At 39.7% G+C, this 17,942-nt stretch overlaps 1 protein-coding gene across 2 annotated transcripts in view; it reads left to right on the top strand.

Moving 5' to 3' along the window:
* Positions 1–13,915, top strand: part of flrt1a (fibronectin leucine rich transmembrane protein 1a) — a 39,612-nt gene extending 25,697 nt beyond the window's left edge. For both annotated transcript variants that reach the window (XM_020085583.2, XM_069510107.1), the window contains exon 3: positions 8,315–13,915. In XM_020085583.2, coding sequence (XP_019941142.1) covers positions 8,391–10,445 — 2,055 coding nt within the window. In that variant the 5' untranslated portion in view covers positions 8,315–8,390 and the 3' untranslated portion in view covers positions 10,446–13,915. The remainder of the gene's footprint in view (positions 1–8,314) is intronic.
* The last annotated feature ends 4,027 nt before the right edge of the window (positions 13,916–17,942 follow it).

Genomic DNA, 17,942 nt, shown 5'->3' with positions numbered 1-17,942 from the left:
AACTTCTGAAATGCTAATGGTAGGAATAAGACAAAGACACAATCAGAAATGTAGAAATAGATTATTAAGTACATAAATAAATGTAGTGTGATCAAACTACAGTATGGTAATAAAAAATATTCCGATGTGATGTCTCCTTAAAAAAAATGGATTACATATAAGTATCAGCAGCCATTTCTCTCAAAAAAAAAGTCTTTAAATCTGCTGACATTAAACAAACCCAGGACATTTATTAACAACAAATGAGTTTTTCTGAAGATGTATCTGGTCTTAAAACAATCCGCAAAGGGTATTTTTATCCAACTGGATGGAACAAGGGATTTTAATTCATTTTCTGAGCTGTTTCTCGTCTTCTAATCCAAACAAAGATGGTAACTGGAAAGGACATGTTTCCCTGCTCAGTTTGTACAACTTGAAGCAGAATTTAAAAGTTTATTTATATTCATATTTTCCTAAAAAATACAATGTTTCATGTAAGGAAACCGGATGTGAGTAGGAAATTGAGTGCAAGGTGATTGTGACAAATCTGAGGGGTGAACTTTTAATTCCATTTAATGTGAATCTAAATCAATTAAAACATTTGTCTACAAGAGACTCAGTGCAATTAAATTGCTGAAAATGCTCCAAATGCAATTTCCTTTCATTCTTTTAGCATTTTATGAAAAAAGCTCCACCCTCATCAGTTAAAAGACCTTAAAGCTATAACAAATATAAAGCAGGGGAGAGGACCACCTTGACCGTACCTCTGTCTTAAATGGTGGCAGTAATTAAATAAGAGATAAATGAAGCCATTAAACAAACTAACACTTATCAATGGTTAAATGGTGAGCAATAAAGCTCGATTATCCCCTCATTTTCTCCTTTTGGGCAGGAGTCCAAAGAAAGCAATCAGTAAAGGTTGCCGTAAAAAAGCAGGCGCCCATTAACGAAATATACTAACTCGCTGCAATCGGTCAATGCTTTGAGGTGGACTGTATCTCGTGACACCATAATAGCATAATTTTGTCTTTTCATTTGCTAAGCCAATGCTTATTAATTCACAAGGGCAGGATTTTATTTGAACTAATCATGTGTCATATTCCCAAAATGTTAGACATGATTTTGAGAGTCTGAGAGATAACATTTGGAAATGATATTCTGAAGTATATAATTTCACTGATTTATCCTCTTAATCAGAACAAATACAGTATGTTCACCAGTCTGACAGCGTTTCAGGGGGTAAAGTAAAACCTTATAGTCATAAGAGAGTGAACAGTATGTGAACAACAGTGTGAGGCATATCGGGATACGAAGCAACGTTTGCTTTCGGTCCAAACACTCCTACAGCTGATATTTTAAACACACACACACACACACACACACACACACACACACACACAGAAGAGTCGAATCACGTGAACACTGGAGAGGGGGCGACCTGTGTCTCTTCACCCACTGCCATTTCTCTAATGGTGAAAGATAAAAGTGCAACAACACAAGATGATGTGTACTTCATTATTCACATAAACCAGCATGCGGACACTCAAACCTTTAAAAATGCACAAACAGACATGTCCTCACATTCACTTAATGGCTTTGAAATTCATTTTTTTAAGTTGTATTGTTGCTGTAATTTTTCTTGGGCAAGATTTTATCAGACAAAAGTAGATTTTAAGTGGATGATTATTGGATGATTCACTGTTTCAGTCAGTCAAAGGAAAAACAATTTGTTTTCAACACAAACCAGAGACAAAATAAAAGTAGTGCACACAATTTAATTTATCTATTCTATCAGAACCATGTTAACAAATATGCTAATGTTTCTGCCTGACTGCTTTCACCAGTTAGTATTTTTTTATTAATATAATTAGGATAAGTAAATAGATAAATGATGCATAAAGATAATGATATATGGAGAAAATCTGTTGAATGAAAAGGGTAAATATGCAGGAAGTAAAACAGAGACAAATTCCTCCGCCAAGGCCCCTTAAATGACAACAAGCCTGAAAGCTAAGGCCACTTTATGTTTCTTAGCTACATACAGCAGTGGAAGAGATCCTACACCCCTATGAAACCACATTGAAATTCACAAGATCCAGATTTTTTATTTGGATCTGCAAGAAACTGCACACACTCATTGATACAAACGACCTGAACATCTGAATTATTTCATCAAGGTCCCTGAATTATTGAGAAATCAATATGAATCGTGCAATGTTAAAGAAAGTGGGAAAAAAATCTACCCCTTGATTCAGATCCAAGTCAAAACTGAAAGGGTTCTTTCCTGACCCATACCACATCCTACCACCAAGTTGTATGGTAATCCGTCAAGTAGTTTTCGCATAATCTTGCTAACAAAACAAAGAAACAGAGGCTGCTGAAAACATAACCTACTCTGCAGAGGATTTTAAAACAACAAAAAGAAAATGTCTCCTTGTCATCCCCATAAGTCACGTACATGAGTGGAGGAACTTCAAGAGCAAATGTGAAGCACAGTTTAGGGCTGTGTGCACAGAGACGTGTTTTGACATTGGCGAGACATAATGTGTATGTTGTGACATGAAGGGTGCAGATGACAATATGAAGATCAAAGTTGCAGACAGGGGGGTGAGTAACACACTGGGAACAACAGGATGGAACCATGGCGCCAACTTCTGATTGAAAGTGACCAAACAGAAATAATAGAGTTACTTGTTATCTTCTGCTTGTATGTATCAGCACCACAATGCAAGATAGGTGTGTTTTCAGTGACAGTACATTCAGACAGTGTTTCTATGACTGGAGTTACACTTCTGTTAACCTTATCTTTAGACTGCTGAATGTATTTTCCTTCAATTCACAGAATCCAGTGGTCTCAGTGTATTGGTGGAAATGACTTTGCTGCATGTGTGTTACTACTGAGCCTTTCTTTAATTTATTTACTGTTGTTTTTACTACCAGTAATCTCAGTGTCCACATAAATGTTAGCTTCTGATGCTGGTATTTATATAATGATACACATTATATATTATAAAGAAAACCTGTCTGTTTTAGTAGTCAGACCTCCAACATGGCTGCCCTGAATAACCTGACTGCTTAAGGTATACTCCCACTGATGTTATCTTTTCATTTTTGCCTCTGTTGTATCTTTGATATGGACGTTAATTTTCTCCCTGAGAGCACAGTGTTGTCTCGTGACTCAGCTGCCTGGGTCTCCCGCAGCCCTGCATCGATATTGCAACTTGTCAGGCTTGAATTCAAATTTAACCAATTAAGCTAACCAACCTCCCCTCTCTCCTTTTCTCGCAAATACAAAAATCCAATCAGAGTCCTAGCTGAAGCGTGACAACCACAGCTTGACTCCATGACTTAAAGGCAGAAAATAAATTTGCCTTTATAAATCCCACTTAAAATGATTACGCACGCTTTCTCAAAACTGGGAAGTTAGACCCTTCTTGAGAATAAACTCAACAATCAATAAATGCGACACCAACATTTGAGAAGAGAAAGTAGAGTATTGTGCAAATGATTTAAGAAACATGTTATTTGTTGATCAAAGTGTGTATTTAGTCCACTAACACAGACTGACACATCTAAAGCTTATTCACCAGCTCAATTCACTGCTTTATTAAAAGCATGGAAAAGTGTTTTTTTAGCAGTCAGAATCTTTGTGGGAGAAGAAAATAACTGATAAAAAGCTGTTCTGGTCACCTTATAATCCTCAGCCATAATATTTCTGATTTCATTGTGGGAGCAAAATGAAGTTGTAAAATGCATACCGAATAACACAAATTGAAAACTTGCAGTGAATGTAAACTTTATTTTTTATCATAAATGTCCATTACTGTCATCCATGTACAGAAAACAAATAATAAAAAAGACACCTGCTGGATTACAGAACAGCTCAGGGTCAATGCAGTGCATTTTGAGCACATTTTGTAAGATTGCTCTCCCAAAACCCTCTGAGCATCAAGTAAGATTTTTACTTACCTCGCAGACAATAGAGGAGCATATTGCTGCAGGGAGCCGCGGCCCGTTTTTTGTTAATGCTGAAGGATTTACCTGTAATCTTGCCGTCTCCAGCAAGAAACACAGCCAAAATAATTCAACGGTAACAGCAGCTGCAGTGGAGACGACAGGGAATGAGACCGGTGGCACAACAGAACACATTATGGCGCTGTAAAGATAAAACATGTGGAGCTATATATCAAGTCACTCTGCAGCCCTGTGAACTGAACACCCACCAGCAAACAAAGCCCCGAAGATGAATATCCAACTGTGAATCATGCAACACTCCCTACATGCTGTACTCTGTCTATCACTTTATTACAGAGCACAACACTTCCAGAGTTATCGCTTCTGTCATATTCACATGGCGATTGATAAACATGAGTCTCTGAAAGTTCAATACACACAATTCTACTTCTTTTATTAAAATGTCCACATCCAACTTCACAGTTCAAAGTCAAATTTGCTTTGTTCATACATGTAATTGAAGAATTTATATCCTTCCTATACATACAAATACATTTAAATTTACTCCTGTGTTAATAAAGATTTTATTAGGAAAACATAATTTACATCTGTAAACACTAATCTTTATGTATGTCACATATCAAGGGTCTTTGTGTCAGCAGCTGAGATGAGAAACTGCTGAGTACAAATCCAATCACTCTTTGATGCCAGGAAATTGCTGGAACCCCCCCCCCCCCCCCCCCCCCCCTCTGAGTTAGTATGGGGGCAAATCCATTACTTATTTAGCCTTTAACATGTTATTCAATCTGCCTCTATATGGTACGTTCACATGTTTTCAAAGAAGAGAAGATGATGGAGCACTTCACAGCATTGGCACATCACAGATTATAATCTATTATGAGGCACAAGTGCAAAGGCTCATTTGGTTTGAAATGTCAGGTGATGAATATAGATGGTTTTATTCAAGACACTCGAATATTGCTTGTGATGTTGTTTATTTTGCATCAAAGTAAAGACAAAGCTCTAGAAAACTATTATTTATTTGATATATTTGATAAAATATTTCGGTTTCTATATTAAATTTTTTCTGTCTTGTACATTTGAGCCTTATTTGTTGCTTTTTGGGGATTAAAGTCCATTTTAGCTTGAAGATTATCGTACATAGAAAGTCATGATCTCAAATAAAAACCCACCACTTTGTGGCTCTCACAACCTCTATGACCGTCCAAAACACAGAGGCCATGCTTTTCTATCTTTTTTTTTTTCCATCTTAGAGCTGTTGAGTAACCATCATGTTTTGCAGCATCCTTTCCACATGTCCAATCTGTAAATCTAAAATATGATCCATGGACATGGCATGTAAGATAAGCTGTGGGCCAATATTATCTTTTCCCTGCCATCAGTAAAATGGATTTACTGATACATCAGCAGCTCCTACGGTCATCCAAAATCCGGTTTTCCAGATTTCCCTCTTCTATCCCTCTGCAGGGGTCTTAATGGGGGAGATGGGATTCAAAGGTCTTGCTCAAAGCTGCTTTCTGTCACACTCCCTCCCTCCCAGTTTTTTTTTTTAAATGTAAATCGATCCAGTCTTGGGTTCCAGTATTAGATTGGGGGTTGTTGTGTGTACTGTACTTTGCCTGAGGCGGCTGGGTGTCTGGCTTACACATTACCCCACATCCCCGCTTTACTCCCCTCTACTGAAATCTGAAATGTAGACGGCAACCACACTGCAGCTCGTCCACATATGGGTTAATGTTTGCAATTCGATCGTGCATGGATTGACAAACACACAGTACTTCTGAAGCAGAAACAGTTGCATGCACAAACACAAAGGGCAGCCATGTGCTCCTAATGCCTTTATACCATCCTTTAACAGAGCAAGAAAAATAAACAACCATGAGGCCAAAAAAAAGAAAAAATCCTGAATGTCTGTCTGCCATTCTTGGTAGCACCTGCTTAATCCGGAAAATCATAGCTCAATATGCTGTATTAATCCCTCTGGCTCTCTGCACCACTTCAATCTCATACCACATCGCTCTCTTGTTTTTAAAGGGCTGACCCAAATACTCTGATTTTCAAGTGTTCACTGCTGAAGCTCCTGGCATTCAAAAGTCATCCATTCTTTAGCGCGTCACACACACAAAACGCTTACAGCAGAATGAAGTATATTGCTTTCTTAGTCATAAAATTAATCATTATCAAACCGCTTGAAGTAACAATATCATCTGCTTAAATTTTGTGTGATTAAGTGATTTCACTTTCCAGGCTCCACCCAAAGTGCTCCACTCCAGTGTGTGGAGAGGAGTGAATTGAAAGAAGGCAAGAAAAGGGAATTGTGGGTCGTAGTTACTTAACAGTGAATGTGAATAGTTTGTGTAGCTGGATACAAAATTCACAGATGTTCCTGTCACTTCAGAGTTGAAGGATGTTTTAGCTGATGGTGACGGACGAAAATCAAACAACATTATTATGGATTTATTTTTTATTGATGCTTTTATTTTGAAGTCTAAGAACCTCAGGATCCTGTTGAACAGATTGTCAGTATGATTGATATAGATTTTTTGGAAGGTTTTCTTTTAATAATCTGCCCTGTCAGGGTTATAGATGTAGAAATATGTGAACATAAGTGGAATTGAAATGTTTGGAGGAAACAGAAAAAGCTTTGAAGTGTGTAACAAATGTGTCACTACTCTAAACTGAAGACAGCTGAACTCAACGTTTTAGTCTTGAATAGTTTTATGGCACAACATAAATGTGTCACCTCCTTCAATGCCCCCTGTTTTATATTGATAAGAATATTTGTATTTAAAGGCTTCACAGAATTTGCAGCCATAATATGCACACATTGTTGTGAGTGAAAGAATCTATAGTGGTTATGACCAACTAGTATAAAAAGTTTACTTTGCCAAATGTAACACAAGAGTTGATTATTAACAAGCTAACAACACATCTCAGTGGAGAATAAATACAGTCATCCATTTGTAAGAGGAGTTTTAACATTTGCATTTGACAAATCATAGACAGCAAAAAAGGTCGGAGTTAAATGTCAGTGAAATTTACTCTCTGTGTTCAGTAAAAAACAAAAAGAAAAAAATAACTACATAGAGATTAATGTTTGCAAATATGTATTCAACAAAGTCAACTCCCAGCAGAGTTGTCATTCATTTGGTTAATTATCATGCTGTCTATCTTACACTCCTGGGAATCCTGTAATCTGCATGAGAGCTGACTGACTATGGCAGATCACTTTGGATTTGTGAGGAAATCAATACTACAGCCCCACTATGTTTGCTGCTGTGTGGGCCTTAACGGTTTGACTAATGGCCGTGGTTATTGAAGACTGCGATGGGCTCAAGTTGTCACTGACAGTGTTGCAATTTGCCAGTTTCCAAATCTCTGCAGTCGATACTGTACTTACTGTAATGGAATCTCTCACTTCATCAGTAACAACAAGATATCACAATGACGGAATCAAATTCCAAGCACAGCTCATGTAGATACCCACAACACAATTGTAATGTTTGTTAATTTTTGTTACATCTGCAGATTATATTTCCTTCACTAATGTATTGTACTGTATTAAAATGATGTAACTAAATGAAACTAAAGATGTGATTTGTGGAGACATTTTTATGATGTTTCATCGTGCCCGGCTTCATCCTGATGCCTAATTTTGAATTTAACTCTTGCACACTATGGCTCTGAGATAAAACATGTTGTTCCTTCTTGATAATGAAAAGTATCTTCAGCTCTGTCTGGCTAATGCAGCCATCTGCTGGCAACTTCTAATGGAGTTATGGGGCCTCTCAAGATCTCTTAAATAATTTAAAAGTGGAGAGTATTCTCAAGACTTCATAACCACAAGGCTTAATTCTAAATGTAATATTCAATTTGTCATTTCCATAGCAGTTTTACCCTAAGACTAAATATTTACTCAGCTTTGAACATAGAGTACCGTACACACTAAATATTACTTTTCTAACTGTCTTTAATATTGGGTTACAGAGACTTATTCAACATAAATATTGCTGGCTGTGCATTTATCTTTGTCTTCCTGGCTTAGGGTGGATGGCAGAATGTTGTCTGTAATGGGAATCATCAAAGGGCCACTCATATGCGTACATCGGCATGTTGATCTCATTATAAATTCTATAAAGTCTATGTAGGTTCTGTTTAGACATTATCATTTTAGCATTTTCACAGATTCAAGTATTACTGAAACATGCAATTATGACGTACAATGTGAAGCTGTTAAATATTTCTCATCTCATAAAAATTCCACTGAAATTAACTTTGTTGTGTCGTTATCTTTGATGTGACTGTTAACTAATTCATCTCCATGCATCAGTGCTCACTGTAATTTCTCTGTCTCTCTCAGGGTGGAGGTCACAGGATTCCTGCTGACATCAAGGATTTGAGGATTAACCATACACCTGGAAAGAGAGACTGTGCTTATGTTTACCATAATGGCACCTGCAAGAACGGCCAAACTGTGTGCTCGGCTCTTCCTGCTGTTTCTTTGCTTGACACTACATGCCGGCATGCTTCAGTTCACTACAGCTACGATACAAGGATACATTGGAGACAGAGATATATGCCCATCTGTATGCAGGTGCGATGAGGACTTCATCTACTGCAATGATCGTGGCCTGAATTCAATTCCCTCACTGCCACCATCTGCGTCTGTCCTCTACCTTCAGAACAACCACATAAACAACCCAGGTTTGCCCACCTCCTTGGAGCACCAACTTGCTATCCGAGTGGTCTACCTCTATGATAATGAACTGGATGAATTCCCTCTACATCTGCCACCATCCGTGCGTGAACTGCATTTGCAGGACAACAACATCCGCACTATTCCTCGGAGTGCACTAGCTCGGATGCCTTTGTTAGAGAAGCTCCACTTGGATGACAACTCTATTTCTACAGTCAGTATTGAGGATCAGGCCTTTGCTGACAACCCACGGTTGCGCTTGCTTTTCCTTTCACGCAACCATCTGTCTAGTATCCCCTCAGGACTGCCTGCTTCTCTGGAGGAACTGCGTTTGGATGACAACCGAATCTCCACAATCCCAACCCATGCCTTCCGAGGACTCAGCTCACTTAGATGTCTTGTCCTGGATGGAAACCTTTTGGCAAACCAGCGTATAGCTGATGACACATTCTCTCGTCTTTCTAACTTGACCGAGTTATCCCTTGTCCGAAACTCCCTCCAGACCCCACCTGTAAACTTGCCCAGTGCTCATCTTCAGCGCCTGTCTCTACAAGAAAATGCCCTCACCCATATGCCACGTGGGTCCTTAGATGGCATGCACAGGCTACAGAGGCTGGACCTGTCAGCAAACAACCTGACCACCCTGCCAAAGGGACTGTTCAAAGACTTGGACAGCTTGGGTCAACTGTTGGTGCGAGGTAATCCTTGGCACTGTGGCTGTAACCTGCGATGGTTGTATGATTGGCTGCATGCCCGTGGTAACACCATCACTGTCAGAGGTCTCACCTGCCATGGACCTGACAGAGTGCGAGACATCGCTTTGATAGACCTGGCCAGCGAGATGGACGAATGTGAAGTGGTTAGGACAGCAGGGACCAGAGACAGAGTGGGTGGAGGTGGAGTAGATAGCTCTACTACTAACACCCCTCCACAGGGCTCACTCTTCACCCTTCGCTCAAAACGACCTGGATTGGGGCTTCCTGACTCTGGTTTAGACTACACTCTTAGCAGCAGTGGTGTGGGGAAGAGCCTGGCCCTCAATGTGAAGCCTCTCTCCCACAACAGTGTCCGTGTCACCTGGAGCGTGGCTCAGCCCAGCTCCTCTTTCAGGCTGAGCTGGCTGCGACAGGGCACTGGAAATGCCATGGGATCGATAACCGAGACGTTAGTCCGGGGGGACCGTAGAGAGTACCTGCTTACCTCGTTGCAACCACGTTCGAGCTACATCATCTGCATGGTACCCCTGCCTCCTAGTTCAGAAAGTAAAGGGGCAATTTCTGGAGATGCTGACTCTGATGAAGCTCTGGTGTGTGCAAAAGCTGAAACATCAGACCAAAGCCCATTAGAGGAGGAAGAGGATAAAGATTCACAGCAAATGACAACATTGCCATTGGCAGGGATTATTGGTGGAGCTTCTGCCATTGTGTCTTTGGCTCTTATTTTTTGCATCTTCTGTTGGTATGGACATCGGACTGGGAAGTTGTGTTCCCGTGACCACTATACTCGCAGCAGTTCTCGAAAAAGCAAAACCTATGATGATTACATTGAGTCAGGCACCAAGAAGGACAATACCATCTTGGAGATCCGTGGCCCAGGATTCCAGATGACACCAATGGCGGCTTGCCAGCCAATGCAGCCTAAACCCCTAAGAGAGGATTACATCGTTCATACCATATTCCCCTCCAATGGCACTGGCCTGTACAAAGGTGCCAACCATGTCTCTAATGCAGGACATGGCACCAACCGTGGCTATAGAGAAGGAGGAATCCCAGATATAGACTACTGTTACACATGATGTACTGTACCAGATCTTGTTCACAGTGTTATTGGTAAACTGTATAGATGCACAATTTCCCTTCGCATGGACACTTCTGAAGCACCCCTCTGTGCCTTCTTCTGGTCACCCATTCCAAATTACCTGCTGTTCAATGCTCTGAAAGTACAGATTATGAGGAACTGGAACTGAAATCATGTGGGAACAGTTCGCCGCAGGAAGCAGTAGCCAGCAGCCCAGGTGTAAATGCACAGCTGACCATTTCTTCACCATCTCAACAATGGCCTGTGTATGTTTTCTTTTTAGCTCTGCCCCTGTGACATGTTAAAAACGAATGTATCCACTGTGGAAAGGTCAAACTCAGCAAAGGTGCAGGTAGTCTTCTTCCTCACACAGGAGCCACAGCAGTCGATTCTAAATGGATTAAGAAGTTATGGAGAACAGACATCATTGGTTATCATTTCCTGCTCACTGATCATGCACAGTATGTAGTCTTATAAACTCATTGTTCCAAATGCCTCAACTATATTGTTGTGCCCTACCAGCTATCCAAGGAAAGGGCTTTGTAAAGCTGTGAATTGTTCTATTTCAAACGATCCAATAACCACTTGTCTTAAAGTAGGCTTGTTATTACCTTGTTCATTCGTTGTCAAGTTGAAGATCTTATCAGGGCTGGTCAGCCTTGGTTATACCTCTTAAGATCTTTCAATTGAGATCAGTAATGTAGTGTTGCATCAGATTAGATGCAGCACAAGTGTGTAGATAATTTACTTAGATACCGACTGGACTGTGTTTGAAAAATGCTTTGCTATTTTCATCAGTGGTTTGTTTAGTAATCAAATCCTGCACAGCTCTCTTTATTTATTTATTTTATTCCTTATGTGATTTAGATTTTTGTGTTTTTGTCTCTGCTAAAATGTCTTTTTCATTTTCACCCTCATGTTTGTCATGAATGAAGAAACCCAGCTTCGAAGAAGACAGTGGATTTGGTTCATCTAAAGAGTAAAATATGAGAAGGGAAGAGTATCCTGATGGCTACCTACAGGTTAATGTTTTCTAAAACACAAAATGAATTCTTGAGTGTTTATAATATGTAATCAGAAAATTAGAACTCACCCAAAGACAAGCATGTAAGCCCACTGAGAAGATAGAAACCAACCTCAATCCCTCTTTTCCCATTTTGTGCCTGTGTGAATTAACCTGTGACTTCATTTGATGACTTACGGTTATAAAATGTTTCTTCCACACTCTTAAAGTGATGACAGTGCTCACAGAACATCCAGCCTGGACAAAAATACTAATGTGGAGCCTCCTGTGTGAGGCAGACTCCTGTGGGTGAACCTTGAAATGAGGGCGAAAACTCTAAGTGCAACTGAGGAGACTCAAACCGCAACACTGTTGACCTGCACTGTGGGGCAGCGCCAAGCTATGGGTGGGTGGATGGACCGGTGGAGTATTTTGGAGGTGGAGTGACTCCTCAGTGAGCGGAGTCCATTGATGTTTGCTTTCGCAAAGGTAGAAGGCCTCCACTCTTGCCACCTCTTTTATTACTGAGCAGCACTAAAAATGTAAATGTATCAGCACTTAGCAGAGAACAGGACAAATGTAATGACAGGCACAGGGAGACAGAGGATAAAGAAACATCCCAAGGCACTGAAAAAGATACAGAATAGATGGCTGTGGCAAGGTGGTGTTCACCCATGCATAAATCTGTTTTTCATACTCAGCTTCTTCCCTTGGGTTTAATATTGTCCAACAGTTGTTTAGGGGAAACCAGTTGTGCTTCCTTGACTGTGCTGCCTGCCAGAATTTTACACTGGTCTCAGACATGTCAGTGGAATGTATATTTTATCTGGCACCCAAATTCACCGGCTTAAACAAATAACATCTTTGTGGCCTGGCTAATTCTGTTTTGGAGAATGTTGATATTGTGTAATTGGTATTTTATAGTGGGTCTATTCAAGACACGTACTTCCTGATCATTTGTATAAATAAAACCATGGCCACAGCTACATGAATATTTTTTCTGGTCAAAATATAGAAAGTAATGGTGCCATAACTTTGCGTAGAACATTATGTGAACCTGAGATATGTGTGGAATTTGCTTTATAAATTCATCTTCAGAGGGGATCAATAAAAAGTTTTATAATCTTGTTATTACTGAAACTTTTCATTTCAACCAATGCCTGAGGAGACAAACTATTTCTCTAACTCAATATAACTTCTTTAACTGAAAACAAACTTGAATAGGTACTGAGATAAACCTCCATCCCAATAATTCAGTGTCCAACTATATTTGTTGCTTTCGTTTGATGAGCAACACTGGGATCAATCACGGCCAAAAGTCGCCTGAGGCCACAAACATGGAACCAGCAAAGATTAAAAGATGGAGCAGAGTGGAGTCAACAGGCCGCTGCCCTCAGTGACTTTTTGTTTACATACAGCCTGGGACTTCACTTCTCCTTCAGACTTAGACGGCACTAGAAATGTTTGGTTAGGCCAGTTTAATCTGCAAGAGTTTCTGAGGTCTTATGTAATATATTTTGTTGCCATAGTGAAAATCTATGACGACTGGAAATGAGTTGGTAGCCTCTCCAGTCGTATTTACTGCAGAAAAGAGCAGGAAGAAGATCTGTCAAACAGCCAAGATTTACAGCCGTCACAGATAATGAGCTCAAAAAGACTTAAAGAGTCAGAAAAATGCTGTCAGAGGAAACGATTTTGACCGTTTCCATCAGTGTGACAGGCGAGAGAGTGAGTTTGTGACTTACAGACACAAATGTGAGTTTTTGCATGTTAATGCATTTTATATTTCACTCACACAAACGAAAAGGGGTCTGAGATGAGAACTCATTTCTCCTTGGAATAATACTAACTCTGGGAAACCTCACAAGATGAGTGTTTCCGAACATCTTTTCCTGAAAGAAAAATGACATACGCCTCTTTACAATGATGTCACTCCCTGGAGTACACACTAACACTGATTAACAAAAACAGGACTTTGATGGAGTTTTAAATTACTCGCCAAGCAAACTGGTATAAATATTCTCATATTTGTCTGTGTGCAAATTTAAACACTTGCTTATTAAAGAATTGAACTGAAGAATGTGTCCAAAAAACATGGAGGGTGTTAGACTGAAAACATTTGAGGTACAAAATATTGAAAATCCAGAGGAGGAGGTCGGCTTCTTTCTTATTACAGCCGTTTAGTTTGGTTTAATTTCCCTTCATCATGGAAAACTACATTTTATTGTCATATAACTGCTGCCACTTTTTTCCTTGTCTAGGCCCAAGGGAGTGTGGTCTGTGGTCGGTCGGTTTTTGATGAGTATCACTACAGATCAACACTGTAACTGCTGTTGCAAAGTGTTTGTGAGCCGTTTGTAATAGCAGCAGAATTCCCATGCAGAGCAGCAGATTGGATTAGACCCTGGTCAACGTGGTGGAGCTGGAAGTGAGCCCAATACAAGTTAAATCATTTCGGGGTGATTGAAATGTATGAGGTTTATTATACATAACTCTTTCTGTCAGACTCTGAAGTCAAGAGGGAGCAACACATATGAAAGCATCTCATCAAATGTTCACTTATTCAGACTTAAGCTAGGTATGGTTGATTGATTGATTTTTTTCTTTTCATTAAGATCCATGAATTATTCCCTGGGAAACCAGGAAAGATATTAAAAGACGCAATTAAAAGTGACAAAAGAAATCCTGGATTCACACAAAGATTTAAACATTTAATGTGTTCTTCCCTGACCCAGTCCACATCAATGCACCAAGTTCTGTGTTAATCTGTTCAATCGGTTCTGTATCATCGTCCTTTCAAATTAACAAACAGAGAGGGGTAAAACATATCCTCCCTGGCTTAGGTTATAAAAAAAGCACATGAAGACGTTTTTAATCTGCAGTTGTCACCTTCTATAGAAGCATATGTTCTGGGTTTGAAAGAGGAACTCCATTGTTTTTAATATCAGCGCTTGCCTCTCTTATCTGTTTGAGCATAGTGCCACAAGGGTATATTAGCTAACTAACTAGCATAACATGCCCAAATCAGAATTGTTGAGAGGATTCATTGTGTGCGAGTGGGCCCATTGATGATGTTTTTGAAATGCAAAGACACAAAACTGAAAAAGCCAAAAAGAATAAAAATATCCCAGGATGAAAAAGAAGTGTCAGACATGTAGGAGACATGGATGAAGATGTCAAGAGAGCTTTTGGTGATAAGGGCTGATACCAGAATCAATGACCCGGAGAATGTCCTGTCACCTTCTTCTTATGTGAAAGGCAAAGTCCAAAGAAAGATCGAACCAGAGTTGTCTGAAAACAGCTTAAGATTATTGTCAACTATCAGTGGGGAGAGATGAACTCTGTAAACTGGGGTTGCATCAGGAAAGATGTAAATTGGTCCCTACAGCCATATTCTAAAGGAAACATGTCTCTGGCCTCACGAATGTAGACTTCACTGCCAACAGCAGCCCACGTACTGTACACACTCACCCTCTCAAGCACCTTTTAGTGGTCACAGAGATGAAAAAGTATCCTATTGTCATGGTCAGCTAGATCACCACTGCAATAACTGTGACCTGAAGGTTGGACAGTAACTTATTTCATGCCTCACTCCTAGACGATTTAATACCGTCCCCTGTAAATCTCATTGTGCACTGCGAAAGAAAGGCCATGAGAATGAAATATGAGAAATACGATATTAGAAATGAGGCCAAAGGGGGGGATATTGCTGAGAAAGAGATGGTGGAGATGTTGGCTATGGGAGTCGTTGTGGACTCTCACAGCAGATGGGCTTGCTTGGTTTCTAACACAGATGGTTTAATAATGTTTTTTTCCCCAAGATTTCAGAAGTTAAGGGTTGATAAGTCGGCAGTCTGATCATATCAGATAAGCATAATATAATACTACTTGGATTTTGGATGGAAGGCCTTGTGTGACCCCTTAAAGGAATATTTCACCGAAAAATGTAAATTCCCACATTATCTACTCACCACTGTGCCGATGGAGGGGTGGTTGAAGTGTTTGAATCCACAAAACGGGTGAAGAGTGTTTCAGCCCAGGTGAACTCTTCTTCAAACGTGCCTCCATACTGCTCCTGTGGTGTCATCCAGGTGTCCACAGCCCCTGACATTCATATTCAAATCGAAACAGCATCATTTACATCTACCCCATTACGATCCAGAGGAGAAGACGGCAACGGCTACACTCGCAGCACAATCGTGAACAGCGGAGACACAAACTCTTCTGGTCACTCTCCACTGGGTAAGCAACAGTCCAAGGTTTTATCTTGATTAAAGATACATGAGAAGCTGAATAAGAAAAAGGACTCTTACAAATTATGAGGTGACGAAAGTTTACTTCTCTCTGCATCGGGAGAAACCAAACTATGATGGGCCATGTGGAAGAAAGGACTGGTTATGACACAGAACACTAGAAGGTCTAACATGTTATATCGTGAACTTCCACTCACTCTTGACGCTGGCCATGCACCAACATATTCCATGTCTGTGAAAAAATAGACTGCAGCCAGACATCATCCCTGGAGGGTCCATCACAGACATAGCCTAGTTAGAGCTAACTTGTGTGCGTATGTAGCTGGAAGCAGACCTCTGTGCTGTATATTGGATTTACAGTATACATGCTCTTGAACCTGTGTTGAAATCAACTTATGTACTTACCTATTTGTAAAGCTGCACAGTTGCCCAGATGGACGGGACCAAATCTCATAGTCTATTGGCTATCATCTGACGACTAATTATAATTACTTCTGGGGGCAACAGACAATATATTGGGGAATCCAATGTCGACAGTGGATATCTGGGCCAACACTCTGTTTTCCATTTGTCTGACACTGTTTACAGTCCGACTAGCAATGTGAGCCACGAGAATAAAATGGCCTTTACTTTTAAAGGTCTTGCAGCATGTTTTTCCTGAATTTCAGCCTATGACATTCTTCGTGTGATTCCCCAACAGTCATCAGTCATGGCCTCTTGCTTTTACATAGTTAATAACTGTACAATGATTGTACAATGACACTACACCAGAACCCTCTTTTTATTCTTGTCTCTTCTAGGATCTCAGAGGTAATATGTGGCTTGACTGAAATAAGTTCTCCTTTATGTAATACCATATTGATAGTGATGTGCTATAAATAAGCCTCCATTCTTTTTGTTAATTAGTTAATTTAGGAAATAAACTTTGACAAGTTTTGTATGTAGGTGTGTGAGAGATTTACTCTGAGAGTGGATTGAAGCCGAGTTTTTGTTAAAGGCAAATTTGTTGCAGCACAGATCTACTGAAGGCACTCACCTAATGAAGAGTGCTTTTCATTTTCAAGTGGTGGTAATCACCATGATGTGGTTCAAATTACTGAGGTGGTGCTCTAGACTGGAATAAAATCACATTTTGTAAACCAGTTTATCTCAGCTATTTTACAGTTAGATCAGGGGATATCACTGTCACAGTTGTTCTGGATAGGAAATATAGGAACCACTTTAATAAAGCCTATTAAAGGCAGACACATATAGATCATTCTTCAGAATGTTTCTTCCTGGCAAATATTTTTGTGATCAATGTCCTTGAATTATCATCAAGTCAAAACACCTTATACTCACCAGTACTTAAGTTTAAAATGTTAAATAGTCTGTATCTGCACCAAAATGTATTGGGCTCTTTGTTGGACCATGGCCCATCCTTCAACCAGGATTTGTGGAAATCCATTAAAGCTCCAGTGTGTGAAATTTAGATGAAAGGAAACTATTGGCAGAAATTTAATGTAGAGTAATCCTCATATTGTTTTGCTTGTTCATTTCATCTAAATTGTAGTTTTCTGTTTTCTGTTTAAATACTTTATATTTACATTGAGGGGACCCTCTCTACGGAGGCTGCCATGTTTTTTACATTAGTCCAGACTGGACAAACTAAACAACTTTTGAGTTTTTATGACAACTGAAGCCACCACATGTTCTTTTTCATGTTTGGAAGTGGAGGGTGGGGAGATGGGTGTTCAGCTGCAGCATGCAACTTCAACACTAGATAGCACAAAAATTCTACACACTGTACTTTTAAGTAGTTTTTGCTTAACCCTGCTGACAAACAAACCAACAAACAAACAAATGGAAAGGACAATAACATTACTTTGGGGAGGTAATGAAATAAACACTAATGACATCTGAATAGCTGTACTTATCCTTACTGCTAAGTAGCTACTGTTAGCATGCTTACAAGCTAGCAATTGCAATCAATAAGGAACATATACACCTGCCCATGCTTTACATTCATTGTCAATGGTTGCAGCTTTCATTGTGAAACTGCAGTAATCTGCAGTATTTAAGCCATGGCAAGTAACTCTGAAGCTGCAACACCACTAATGTACAAAGAGCTCTTCACCTATTTGTTCGACTCAATACACAGAAACCCGAACTAGATCAAAACCAAATCAAATCAAATATACTTTATTGACCCCATGTTGAGATTTCTCTAGGGCCAAAGTGCTACTGCATTTGGTGAAAC

Source organism: Paralichthys olivaceus, chromosome 15, assembly GCF_024713975.1.
Source record: "Paralichthys olivaceus isolate ysfri-2021 chromosome 15, ASM2471397v2, whole genome shotgun sequence".
Classification (NCBI taxonomy): Eukaryota; Metazoa; Chordata; class Actinopteri; order Pleuronectiformes; family Paralichthyidae; genus Paralichthys; species Paralichthys olivaceus.
The sequence above is the reverse complement of the archived record's forward strand: the minus strand, read 5'-3'. Positions and strand labels throughout refer to the sequence as shown.